The sequence below is a fragment of the Nanorana parkeri genome, unplaced genomic scaffold (genome assembly GCF_000935625.1).
Source record: "Nanorana parkeri isolate BGI_ZX_2015 unplaced genomic scaffold, ASM93562v1 scaffold823, whole genome shotgun sequence".
NCBI lineage: Eukaryota > Metazoa > Chordata > Amphibia > Anura > Dicroglossidae > Nanorana > Nanorana parkeri.
Window position 1 is genome coordinate 150814 of NW_017307091.1, and position 13271 is coordinate 164084.

At 51.6% G+C, this 13271-nt stretch overlaps 1 protein-coding gene across 1 annotated transcript in view; it reads right to left on the reverse strand.

Annotated features, from left to right (window-relative positions):
- Positions 1–13271, reverse strand: part of LOC108794213 (GON-4-like protein) — a 32432-nt gene that overhangs the window by 11667 nt on the left and 7494 nt on the right. Inside the window, 16 exon segments of the mRNA XM_018565215.1 lie at positions 284–1771; positions 2195–2311; positions 3351–3501; positions 3586–3730; positions 7028–7196; positions 7859–7945; positions 8021–8240; positions 8994–9097; positions 9171–9211; positions 9976–10077; positions 10370–10562; positions 10642–10833; positions 10910–11008; positions 11746–11841; positions 11921–11971; positions 12060–12110. Coding sequence (XP_018420717.1) covers positions 284–1771; positions 2195–2311; positions 3351–3501; positions 3586–3730; positions 7028–7196; positions 7859–7945; positions 8021–8240; positions 8994–9097; positions 9171–9211; positions 9976–10077; positions 10370–10562; positions 10642–10833; positions 10910–11008; positions 11746–11841; positions 11921–11971; positions 12060–12110 — 3306 coding nt within the window.

The window sequence follows — 13271 nt, forward strand, 5'->3', positions numbered from 1 at the left end:
CTTACTTTTCAGCGAACGATCCTTCCCCTCCACTGGTATCTGTACCCCATACCGTCCCTGTGCCATGGATTATGAATCTCACGAGCACTCGGTCAGCTGACCAATGTGAAGTGTTTCTTCGCACAGTTAAATACGGTTTTGGTTAAAATAGTTTTTTGTATCTTGACAATTAGATTACCATGAAGGACAAGTAGATTGGGCCTCCGCTTTAGTGAACAAGCAGTTTGTTTTTTTAAATATCCGCACCCCTACACCCTATGACATGACTCGGCATCAGTCTTACCTGCAGCTCTGGAACAGACAGAACCGACTCCTCAGAAGCAGAGGACAGCTCATCCTCATCCTGTGTCAGGTCATCAAAGTCCTCTTCTTCTTCCTCTTCTGCACCGTCCTTATCATTGGCAAGGTCTTGTCCCCCCGGCGGACTGGAGTAATCTTGGGGAGCAGCGGAGGGACTGCTCATCTCTACGTCTCCATCGGTGGAAGATGACGTGTTCTTTGGGGAGTCTGCGGGCCCTCCTCCGCTCTCCTGTTTCTGTGGCTCATTGACATCTGCGTTGCCATCCTCAGGTTCCTCCAAGTCCTCCTGCTTTGGGTCTATCTCATCCTTAGGAGAAACCTCTAAATCCTGCTCCTCTTCCTTTATATCCTCAGAGTGAGGCTGCCCCCCGCCTGCAGCACTACCAGACGCACCCCCAGCGCTGGTGCTACTCTGCACATTTACCGCTGACGTCTCACTGTTTACAGTCTCATGACTTGCGACATCAGTAGCGTGCTTAATATCTATAGGTTTGTCATCCGATGGCGTCTGCTCTCCAGCACCTTCCGAACCCCCACCATCTTGGTTCAGTGACCCGTCAGGGCTCCCTTCTCCTGCACAAGCTGGGCTGACCTCGTCCTTCACTTCAACAGTTATATAGTCCCATTCGCCGTCCTCTTCCTTCTTTACAGAAGTCTTGGTCTCCACTATGGGGCTGCTGCGGCCTCCTTCAACATCAGTGGCCAAAGACACTGTCTCCTGGATCTGCTTGAAAGGAGGCGATATGAGGGTTGAATTGAGAGGCATGTGGGTGGGATTTAGAAAGACAGTGGTGACCGGGACCCCAGTGCTGGCACCAACTGGCTGGAGGATGCTACATTGAGTGCCGAGACGCACCAGCTTCAGAGCTCCATTAGGCACAGCGAAAAGGACCGGTGCGGAGTGCACCAAGGGAGCCGCCTTGATGCCAACTGTACGGGGCACCGTCTTTATTTTAGGAATGCCACCCAGCAAGGACTTTCTGATTCGTGGGTTAGATGTAGCAGGCATAATCATCCTGGTCTGGGAAACGGGGGCGCGAGTCACTTTAGCGGCTGAGGTATTGCCACACAGCGGAGCCGTCCTCTTATTAGACGAGATGGGGATGCAAATATCAGGCCCCTTACGGCCAATTGGCACTCCGACTGGCTGAATATTAACAATTCCTTGCACGGGAACAGCAGGCTGCAGGAGAGGCGGCACCTGGCCGATGATTCTGATGGGGACAGTCTGGGGGGCCACAGGTTTGGCTGACAGTTTTGGGGTACAGGTGGTGCTGGCACTAGGACGGATCAGAAGCGGTTTTAGTACAGAAGGCCTCCTCTGGCGCCACAATCTGCGATAGAAACATCTGGGAAGGGGTTTGAGTGTCAGCGCCACGGCAGGCGGAAGGATCAGAGGGTATTTGGAGTCGCTTGATTTTGTGTTCTTCTCCAAATTTTCCATGTAAGCCTCAATGCTGCTCAGACTGGCCTGTGAGAAGAAGGTGAATATGATTAGATGGGGTACATCATGGCTAACACATCAGACATCATGGGGTTTGATCATTGCCTGGAAACGCAAGCCTTCAGCAAGAAGTTACAAAGCACCAGACAACCCTAACGCACCCGACAACCCTAACGCACCCGACAACCCTAACGCACCCGACAACCCTAACGCACCCTTCATCTCTAGCACTGCTCCCAAAAGGAACAATGGCAGCTGACTTCAGCACAAAGAACGTGTTCATATCCTTGAAGAATGCAGTACGAAGCTTCAGATATCAAACAATGCCGAGCGTTCAGAGCCTGCAGACTAAGCACTCACAGTAATGGCAGGACAGGCCAGGCTTGTATGACTGACCCAGTAAAAGGAGGACATATTGGACAGCTCCAGATACTAGTACACACACATTACCTTCATCCAGAACGGCAGTCGGTGTTTCTCCCTCTCCACCGGGGGGCATAGATCCTGAGGGGAGACATCCTCGCAGCATCTGCTCAGTGGGGGTAACATCTTGGTCTTCCTGTAATACTGTCAGGAAAGGAAATAGACAAATCAGAAACAATAGAGGGTAACTGCGCAGAGCACTGCTCGGTCCACTGCAGGTGATATATTTGGGGGGGAGGGGGGGGCAGGGTAATGCAGAGCTATTTATAAATATGCTTCACTACACTACAATACATATCACTACTTCCATCCCCCACCATGTGTCTCTTCACCGTCTCTGATCATGGAGTTACTTCTCCCAGTGTGCCCCTCCATCACATCTGTCCCTGGAGTCCCACCTCCCATTATCCCCTTCCACCCCCTCTGACTTTAGACAAAGATGAGCTCCCTCTACCCCCATAATGGCAGTGGGCTCGGCGATGGATCCTATATACCCCATCGTGGTAGTGGGGGTGAGCGCTGGGCTTTCTATACCCCATCACTGCCAAGGGCCAAGCGATAAGCTCACTATATCCCATCATGCCAGTGGTCCCAGCAATGAGCCCTCCATACCCCATTATGGCAGCTAGCCCAGCAAAAAGGTCTCTATATCCCATCATGCCAGCAATGAGCCCTCCATACCCTATCATGGCAGCTAGCCCAGCAACAAGCTCTCTATATCCCATCATGCCAGCAATGAGCCCTCCATACCCTATCATGGCAGCTAGCCCAGTGATAAGCTCTCTATATCCCATCATGCCAGCAATGAGCCCTCTATACCCTATCATGGCAGCTAGCCCAGCGATAAGCTCTCTATATCCCACCATGCCAGCAATGAGCCCTCCATACCCCATCATGGCAGCTAGCCCAGTGATAAGCTCTCTATATCCCACCATGCCAGCAATGAGCCCTCTATACCCTATCATGGCAGCTAGCCCAGCAACAAGCTCTCTATATCCCATCATGCTAGCAATGAGCCCTCCATACCCTATCATGGCAGCTAGCCCAACGATAAGCTCTCTATACTACACAATAGCAGCGGGCTTAGCAATTAGCCCCGCCCTACCCCATGATGGCAGTACTCCCAGTGATAACCACATCCATGCCATGTGAGGTTCTGTTCCAATCTTCCCGCCGGCCTCACCTTAATGACATTATCCGGAGATTTCTTCATGGTCAGGTTCTTGATCCGTACGGTCAGTTGTTGAGCAGTTTTGGCCGTTAACAGATATTTGCTGATCAGCTGTTTGGAGTAATCTGTTCCCTCAAAGTGTTTCAATCCAAGAGCCAGCAAGCTGCAAGGAGAGGACGACAATGACATGAACATCGTCTGTGCCATGGAGAGGGAGTGGGGGGGTGATAGCCTCATCAGGTCTTACCTGTCCTCAGCCTTGGTGAAGAAGACCCTGTCTCTGGGGCCCCGGGCTCTCATGGCACACACAGGCAGCAGCTCTGGGTACATAAACACTGGCCTAGTAGCCATAACCCACGCAGTGTGTTTGGGCAAATCAGACACCTCATTGACTGCAGGGATAAAATCACAAATACTGATGAGAATACCGTAATAGGATGTTTGCCTTGGCAGTAAAATTAATTCCTGGGAATACAGTAGAGGACACGGGCAGTTTCAGGGGTCTTGGTAATATGCAGGTATCACTAGGTGATATGACATTGGCTCCGGATGCAGAAAACCCCAAGAGGCACTGACAGATCTAGTAAATGTGCCATCACAGAAAAAGGCAGAGCCTTACCTTTCCCAGAACGGGCATGTACAATGATATGTAAATCAGTGCAATGGTAGCAAGGGCTTGCACATTTGTGTCCTGTACTGAAGAAATATATAGTGGTAGTAGGCAGCAGCCTATAACAAACTATCTACAAATTCAAAGAATGTGGGGCATAGGATCCAAAGTCACCACCTACAGACAAGCCAAGACTGAAGGGCCCATCAGTGGAGGAGGGTTATAGCCATCTGGGGTATTTCACACGCAAAGTCCAACCTTCTTATAAAGCGGACTGATTCCCCATAGGCCCTCTGTGCTCCAATGAGCCAGAAATGAATCATGTGATAAGCTGATATATAGATGGCTGATATTTCCCTCTTGTATAGCTCTAACACAGGGGCGGCCGCAATTTTTCATCTACTTTTCAAATGACGAGCTCAATGAGATCTACCAATAAAAAAAAACACATGCATTCAGGGGTGGGAGGGGGCGTGGCGGTGCATTGAAGTCAATGGCACCACAGCCACGCCCTCCCGCACCCGGAACGCAGGCACATTAGTACCTGCATACCAGTCGAGTGCGATCTACAAAAATGCTGCAAGCATGAGCCGACCAGCTTGCATTCCAGTGCGTTCTAGAGGCTGAACGCTCTGGAACACAGACTTTGTGGTGTGAACAGCCACTCTCTCCTCGCGCTCTCCCCTGTTTCTATCTGCCGTCTCTCTTCTCTCACTTTCTCTGCCGTCTCCTCTCTTCTCTCACTTTCTCTGCCGTCTCCCCTCTTCTCTCACTTTCTCTGCCGTCTCCCCTCTTCTCTCACTTTCAGTCTCTCTCCTCTCTCTCTGCTGTCTCTCTCTCCTCTCTCTCTCTCTGCTGTCTCTCTCGTCTCTCTCTCTGCTGTCTCTCTCGTCTCTCTCTCTGCTGTCTCTCTCGTCTCTCTCTCTGCTGTCTCTCTCGTCTCTCTCTCTGCTGTCTCTCTCGTCTCTCTCTCTGCTGTCTCTCTCGTCTCTCTCTCTGCTGTCTCTCTCGTCTCTCTCTCTGCTGTCTCTCTCGTCTCTCTCTCTGCTGTCTCTCTCGTCTCTCTCTCTGCTGTCTCTCTCGTCTCTCTCTCTGCTGTCTCTCTCGTCTCTCTCTCTGCTGTCTCTCTCGTCTCTCTCTCTGCTGTCTCTCTCGTCTCTCTCTCTGCTGTCTCTCTCGTCTCTCTCTCTGCTGTCTCTCTCGTCTCTCTCTCTGCTGTCTCTCTCGTCTCTCTCTCTGCTGTCTCTCTCGTCTCTCTCTCTGCTGTCTCTCTCGTCTCTCTCTCTGCTGTCTCTCTCGTCTCTCTCTCTGCTGTCTCTCTCGTCTCTCTCTCTGCTGTCTCTCTCGTCTCTCTCTCTGCTGTCTCTCTCGTCTCTCTCTCTGCTGTCTCTCTCGTCTCTCTCTCTGCTGTCTCTCTCGTCTCTCTCTCTGCTGTCTCTCTCGTCTCTCTCTCTGCTGTCTCTCTCGTCTCTCTCTCTGCTGTCTCTCTCGTCTCTCTCTCTGCTGTCTCTCTCGTCTCTCTCTCTGCTGTCTCTCTCGTCTCTCTCTCTGCTGTCTCTCTCGTCTCTCTCTCTGCTGTCTCTCTCGTCTCTCTCTCTGCTGTCTCTCTCGTCTCTCTCTCTGCTGTCTCTCTCGTCTCTCTCTCTGCTGTCTCTCTCGTCTCTCTCTCTGCTGTCTCTCTCGTCTCTCTCTCTGCTGTCTCTCTCGTCTCTCTCTCTGCTGTCTCTCTCGTCTCTCTCTCTGCTGTCTCTCTCGTCTCTCTCTCTGCTGTCTCTCTCGTCTCTCTCTCTGCTGTCTCTCTCGTCTCTCTCTCTGCTGTCTCTCTCGTCTCTCTCTCTGCTGTCTCTCTCGTCTCTCTCTCTGCTGTCTCTCTCGTCTCTCTCTCTGCTGTCTCTCTCGTCTCTCTCTCTGCTGTCTCTCTCGTCTCTCTCTCTGCTGTCTCTCTCGTCTCTCTCTCTGCTGTCTCTCTCGTCTCTCTCTCTGCTGTCTCTCTCGTCTCTCTCTCTGCTGTCTCTCTCGTCTCTCTCTCTGCTGTCTCTCTCGTCTCTCTCTCTGCTGTCTCTCTCGTCTCTCTCTCTGCTGTCTCTCTCGTCTCTCTCTCTGCTGTCTCTCTCGTCTCTCTCTCTGCTGTCTCTCTCGTCTCTCTCTCTGCTGTCTCTCTCGTCTCTCTCTCTGCTGTCTCTCTCGTCTCTCTCTCTGCTGTCTCTCTCGTCTCTCTCTCTGCTGTCTCTCTCGTCTCTCTCTCTGCTGTCTCTCTCGTCTCTCTCTCTGCTGTCTCTCTCGTCTCTCTCTCTGCTGTCTCTCTCGTCTCTCTCTCTGCTGTCTCTCTCGTCTCTCTCTCTGCTGTCTCTCTCGTCTCTCTCTCTGCTGTCTCTCTCGTCTCTCTCTCTGCTGTCTCTCTCGTCTCTCTCTCTGCTGTCTCTCTCGTCTCTCTCTCTGCTGTCTCTCTCGTCTCTCTCTCTGCTGTCTCTCTCGTCTCTCTCTCTGCTGTCTCTCTCGTCTCTCTCTCTGCTGTCTCTCTCGTCTCTCTCTCTGCTGTCTCTCTCGTCTCTCTCTCTGCTGTCTCTCTCGTCTCTCTCTCTGCTGTCTCTCTCTGCTGTCTCTCTCCTCTCCCTCTCTCTGCTGTCTCTCTCCTCTCTGTCTTTTCTTACCTTCACTGCAGCAGCTTCCCAAGTATCCTCTCGTACGTCGGCGTCCTGTCCTCCCGCGGTGCTCGTGTAGCTGGCGTTGCACACGGGGAGAGGTGTCCCGCACCTTCCTCTCTGTAGCGTCTGACACATTCAGCCGCACAAGCAACGCGGGAGGACAGGACACAGGTCAGTAAGCCGATCGCAATCTACCAGTCTTCACTTTGCGATAGACTGGTAGATCGCGATCGACTTAGTGGGCACCCCTGGTCAAACACAATCCTAATCCTCCGGTAGGGTGGGTACATCGGATTAGCTCTGCCATTACCCATCCAAAAATATGACATGACACTGTACAATTTACCCCATTACCCATCCAGTGACATGGGTACATTGTGTGAGCGCCACCAGTACCAAATACATGGTGGCAGTGGATGAGCTCCATCACTTACCATTCTTTCTGGCTGGTTTGAGAGGTTCGGGGTCCTCTGGAACCTGGCTATGTACCAGGGGGATCAACTGCAGCGCCTCCCGCAGGTTGTCTGAATGGAATGCACTCTGGAACTCAGGAGTTTGTTGATGGGACTGAGAGGAGCTCTCTGCAAAGCTGGATAGCTCTACCTAAGGGAAGCAGACAGGGAATTGCACATTTACATACACATTCCAGGTCTCCATAGAAAGTAAAAGCACAACTGACTCTCTTCCCTACAGACCCCACATACAATACAGGAAAACACACGGCAGACGCCATTACCGTCCTCACAGCCCCCACATACAATACAGGAAAACACGCGGCAGACGCCATTACCGTCCTCACAGCCCCCGCATACAATACAGGAAAACACACGGCAGACGCCATTACCGTCCTCACAGCCCAAAGATACAATGCAGGAAGACACACAGCAGACGCCATTACTGTCCTCACAGCCCCCGCATACAATACAGGAAAACACGCGGCAGACGCCATTACCGTCCTCACAGCCCCCGCATACAATACAGGAAAACACACGGCAGACGCCATTACCGTCCTCACAGCCCAAAGATACAATGCAGGAAGACACACAGCAGACGCCATTACTGTCCTCACAGCACTCACATACAATACAGGACTACACATGGGGGGCGCGATTACCGTCCTCACAGCCCCCGCATACAATACAGGAAACCACATGGCAGACGCCATTACCATCCTCACAGCCCCCACATACAATACAGGACTACACATGGGGGACGCCATTACCAGTGTCGCAGCCCCTACATACAATACTGGAAAACACCATTACCAGGTACATTTGTGCAGTCTCAGCTTCCACGCTCAGGCGGGGGTTACGGAAGGTCAGGAGATGAAGCTGCGTCAGGAGCTGGACGTGCTGTGAGACAGAAGAAGGGTTAGCACGCTGAACACCAAATTCACTAGAGATGGTCGAAGACAGAGGAGGCCTTACCTGCTGCATCTGCTGCTGCAGTCTCTTCCTCTGTGCTGCGTCCAGGGTCAAGACTGGGGGGGCTTTGGGGGCCGGAGGCGGCCTCTGTGTTTCTGGGTCTCTTGCTGAACATTTATCATCATCGGTCTTCATCATGGATTTCCTCATACGCAGATACTCCAGTTGGGCTTTCACTGTGCGATGTTGCTCAGTCAACAGGTTGGCCAGAGGCTCCTCAAACCTGCGGAATAGTGGATGAAATAAAAGTATGAAGGGATATGAGGGCAAGGTTTATCAGGCATAGAGGAAACGTTATGGGGTATACAAGGGGAGGTATTGTGAGTGTGAAGGGCAAGTTATATGGGGTGTAGAGGGCAAGGGATATGGGGAGTAGAAGGGGAGGTATATTTGGCATAGAGGGCAAGGGATATGGGGTGTAGAAGGGGAGGTATATTTGGCATAGAGGGCAAGGGATATGGGATGTAGAGGGCAAGGGATATGGGGTGTAGAAGAGGTGGTATATTTGGCATAGAGGGCAAGGGATATGGGGCACAGAGGGACACATACACACAAGTACTTTCTTCTCTGCTTTGAATAGGTGAGTAGGTGATCCAATTTCAATATCATTCATAGAAATGCTATTACTATAGTCCAGTCCTGGATACACAATATGGGACAGACAAGCCAGAAGAGTGCCTGTTATGTCCCCATAAAGTGACAAGCTAGAGATTGGGCCCCTGACATGGAAGAGCTTAGTGGCCACAGACTCGACCGGTTGCAACAACATGCTCATAATAGCAGCTTAACTAACATTATAAACATTTGTTGGGGCAGTGTGACCCCCCCAATCAGCACAACTCCAGTGAAGGGGGACAGCCAGCACCCCGAGTTCCTTTACCTCCCATCCCAAACAGGTCCAGCTGGGTCTGTAGCTGTCCTGCCCCTTCGTCAGGAGGAGGGTGTTCACCAGGCTGCTATCAGGGTGTTGTCTTACCTTATGGCTTGCGGGGTGTTGAAATCCGGGAAAGGGTCAGAATTACTGTCCTCGTCATCCGGTCCATCATCTTCCACTTGCGAGAGTCCCATTTCATCCTGAAACTGAAGAAAGATCGACTGTGAGAGACAGTGGAGAACTACAGAAGAGTGCGGAGACGAAATACGCGACGCTCACCGTCTCAAAGAGTTCCTCCATCAACTCGTTCACCTCCTTCTCTGTAAATCACAAACAAAAGTAAAGTGAGCACTACCATAAAATGCACCCCCCTGGCAGCTTAGACATGTCACATACCCCGCACCCCCTGGCACCTTACACCTCTATTATATACTGCGCCCCAATGGCACTCTACACGTCCCACATACAAGGTACCCTGGCACCTTACTCTTTCATCATACAATGCCCCCCTTGGCACCTTACACCCACATCATACACTGCCCTTCCTGGCATCTTACACCTCCATCATACAACGCCCCTCCTCGCACGCACCTTACACTTCCATCATACAATGCCCCCCCTGGCACTTTACACCCACATCATACACTGCCCTTCCTGGCACCTTACACCTCCATCATACAATGCCCCCCCTGGCACCTTACACCTCCATCATACAATGCCCCCCCTGGCACCTTACACCTCCATCATACACTGCCCCCCCTGGCACCTTACACCTCCATCATACACTGCCCCCCCTGGCACCTTACACCATCATACACTGCCCCCACTGGCACCTTACACCTCCATCATACACTCTCTTCCCTGGCACTTTACTTCATCATACCCAACACCCCCTGGCACCTTACAACTCCATTATAAACTGAACCCCATGGCACCTTACACGTCCCACATACAAGGTGGGACGTGTACGACATACATACCTTAGTGAATAACTTTAGGTCTACAAATAAAACATGACGACACAGTCCATAGGAAATCTTATTCCTGATACCTCACCAATCACACTCATAGCACACCGACTTACTGGTGATCCTTACGGCTCGATCATTGCGCAGATCCTCAGTATCTGGCTCGTCCCAATCCTCCAGAATGTTGTACTCTGGGTCATCGTCATCATCACATTCATCTGAAAGAGAAAAGAGCATTTGTAACTTCTCCGTAAGATCAGAGGGCTGTGTGCGGTCCTTATCTTAAAAGCGGCACTGGACTGGGTTGGAGGGGGTCGGATCGGATTGGAAGCCCAAGTGCCGTCATATTCAGATTGACAAGTATCCGTTACAGCACCTCTCATAGCCCCAAGTCCATCCCAGCATGGCTGAATTCAGATAAGGACTCGGCTGTCACATAGCCTGTGCCTTTCCTGTGGAAGTAAAGTGAAGCCTGTGAAACTCTTTTCTGGAGAACTTGTCTCCACTCACCCTCATTTCCTACATCTTCCTGCATAAGGCTGCACAGCCACATCTTCCAGTACTCATCATCTGCTGTGCTGTGGTCATACATATCTGGTGTGATGTCTGGAGCCCGAAGCTTCGCCTCCAGCTGCCCGATGGGCACATTCTTTAGAGGCCGCTTGGATCGTGTACGGAAGGCAATCAGGCTTTCATCCAGGGGCTGGAAGTAGAGAAGGGAAGACAAGTCACATGGTGTCCGAGGTCCAAACACATTGTGCGACACAAGGAGCGTGCCTCACCTGGAACGTATCCATAGTGACAATGTTTCGTTCCAACTCCTCATCCACTGCGTGCAGCTCCTCCATAAAGTTGATGTCTTGGGTGTGCTTGGCCTTGGGAGGCGGTGGAGGACCCATAGGGATGGACTCAAAGCTCATATGCCTCGAAATGGAAGGTGAAGCATTCTGAGAAAACCATCACAGTGCATTAGTCTCCCCAAGATCTCCTGATTGCACGCCGACCCAGCTACACAAATAATGCTGTAACCTCCATTACCTGACACTCTACCGATTCGTCCTCCTGAGACTCAGACAAATGCTGCGCTCTCTGGCGTTTGTGTCCGCGGGGGGAGGATGCTGTACTCTCCACGTCACTCTCCAGCAGGCTCTGAACAGAGTATCATTAGGATCAGTGCAAATTTCATACCACAGAATACATCCAGGGCTAACTCACTGCAGACTGTGTCCTTCCCACAATGGTGAGATTCCCCCCACTAGTTTGTGTCTCTGCCCCTCCCACAATGGTGAGATTTCCCCCAGTAGTGTGTCTCTGCCCCTCCCACAATGGTAAGATTTCCCCCAGTAGTTTGTGTCTCTGCCCCTCCCACAATGGTGAGATTTTCCCCAGTAGTTTGTGTCTCTGCCCCTCCCACAATGGTGAGATTTCCATCCAGTACTTTGTGCCTCTGCCCCTCCCACAATGGTGAGATTTCCATCCAGTCCTTTGTGTCTCTGCCCCTCCCACAATGGTGAGATTTCCTCTCAGTAGTTTGCGTCTCTGCTCCTCCCACAACGGTGAGATGTCCCCCAGTAGTTTGTGTCTCTACCCCTCCCACAACTGTGAGATGTCCCCCAGTACTTTGTGTCTCTGCCCCTCCCACAATGGTAACATTTGCCCCAGTAGCTTGTGTCTCTGCCCCTCCCACAATCGTAAAATTTGCCCCAGTACTTTGGGTCTCTGCCCCTCCCACAATGGTGAGATTTCCCCCAGTAGTTTGTGACTCTGCCCCTCCCACAATGGTGAGATTTCGCCCAGTAGTTTGTGTCTCTGCCCCTCCTATTGGGTACATCACCGGGGTATGAGAAGATGTCCCCTTCTCAGACTAACCCCTGTTCAGCACTCACCTCCTCAGCCGTCTCGTCCTCCTCTTCCTCATCTGGTTGGTATTCCTCATCAGATGAATCTTCATCTTCTAGATGAATGTCCATAAACTGGGGCGCCTGTCAGTGAGAGAAGAGAAGTGAGTGATGGGAGCTGCAGAGGAGAAGAGGGACAGTGATGACAAGGTGCAAATCTCACCTGCACTTTGTTGGCTTTCTTGATTGGAGAGAGATTCCAAGTAGGGATGACCTGATGGGAAGCACATGTTACATACACACGCATGATCCATGTACATACATATTCACACACCAGGTCCATGTATCTACACAACACTCACCACTCCTTTCTCCACCACCTCCTTCAGCTTGGACCGGGTCATCTTTGGCTCCTGGGAAACAGAACAATGAGAATGTGAACAAACAAACATAAAAATCAATATCCATGGTGACAGATCTCATCTGGTTGCAGGGGTGTGGAATTCCTATCGCCCGACGCCCAGGACATGCAGTTCCGGGCGCCAGGCGAGTCGTTTTTTTAATACATTCAGCCCCGCTCCGGACAAGCAGAGCTAAATGCATATTGTGGAGCCGCCGCTCGTTTTCATACAAGTGATCTAATCAGATCACTTGTATGAAGCGAGAAGCGGCGATCCTGTCCACCCGTCACCACGGCACGGGAGCTCACCATAGAGCCCGCAGAGCAGACGAAGAACTTCCTTTCTTCGTCTGCTCTGTGCTATCACTGAGACATGCAGTTCCGGGCGCCAGGCGAGTCGTTTTTTGTACATTTAGCCCGGCTTCGGCCAAGCAGAGCTAAATGTAGAGTGGGGAGCCGCCGCTCGTTATATACAAGCGATCTGATCAGATCACTTTATAAAACAAGCAGCGATCTTGTCCACCCCCCCCGAATTATACGATCAAATCTGGCACCGCCTCTCCCACCCCCCGGCTACACTTACCTTCCTCCGCCAGTACGTGTGTACTATCTGTACCCCGTACTGCTGTCCAGCGCAGGCCTGTGCTATGCATTTTAAATTTCGCTCACACATTGCAAGCACTCATTGGTCAGCGTGATATTTAGCACAGTCAAATGCGGTTTTGAACAGGGATGCACCGATAGTATCGGTGCCGATACCAAGTATTTGTGCTGGTCCAAATGCTCTGATACCAGAACTTCCGGTCAGAGGAAGTTGGGCGGCGAGTAATTCCTGCCTCCCAGGTTCCTGATTGGCCAGGAAGTCGGCTCCTTGCTGATTGGCTGGACAGCATCGAGCCGGCTTCCCAGCCAATCAGGATCATTACTCGCCGGTCAAACAACATGGAGCCCGCTTCCCTGGCAATCAGGAAGCCGGGTGGCATGTCATTACCCGCTGCCCGGCTTCCTGATTGCCCGGGAGGCTCCATGCCAGCGGAAGCAGCGGTATCGGTACTCGGTATCGGCGAGTACCGAAAGCAAAATATCTGTACTTGTACACGATACCGAAAAACCTATATCGGTGCATCCCTAGTTTTGATTAAAACAATATTTTTGCATTGGGACAAGTAGATTG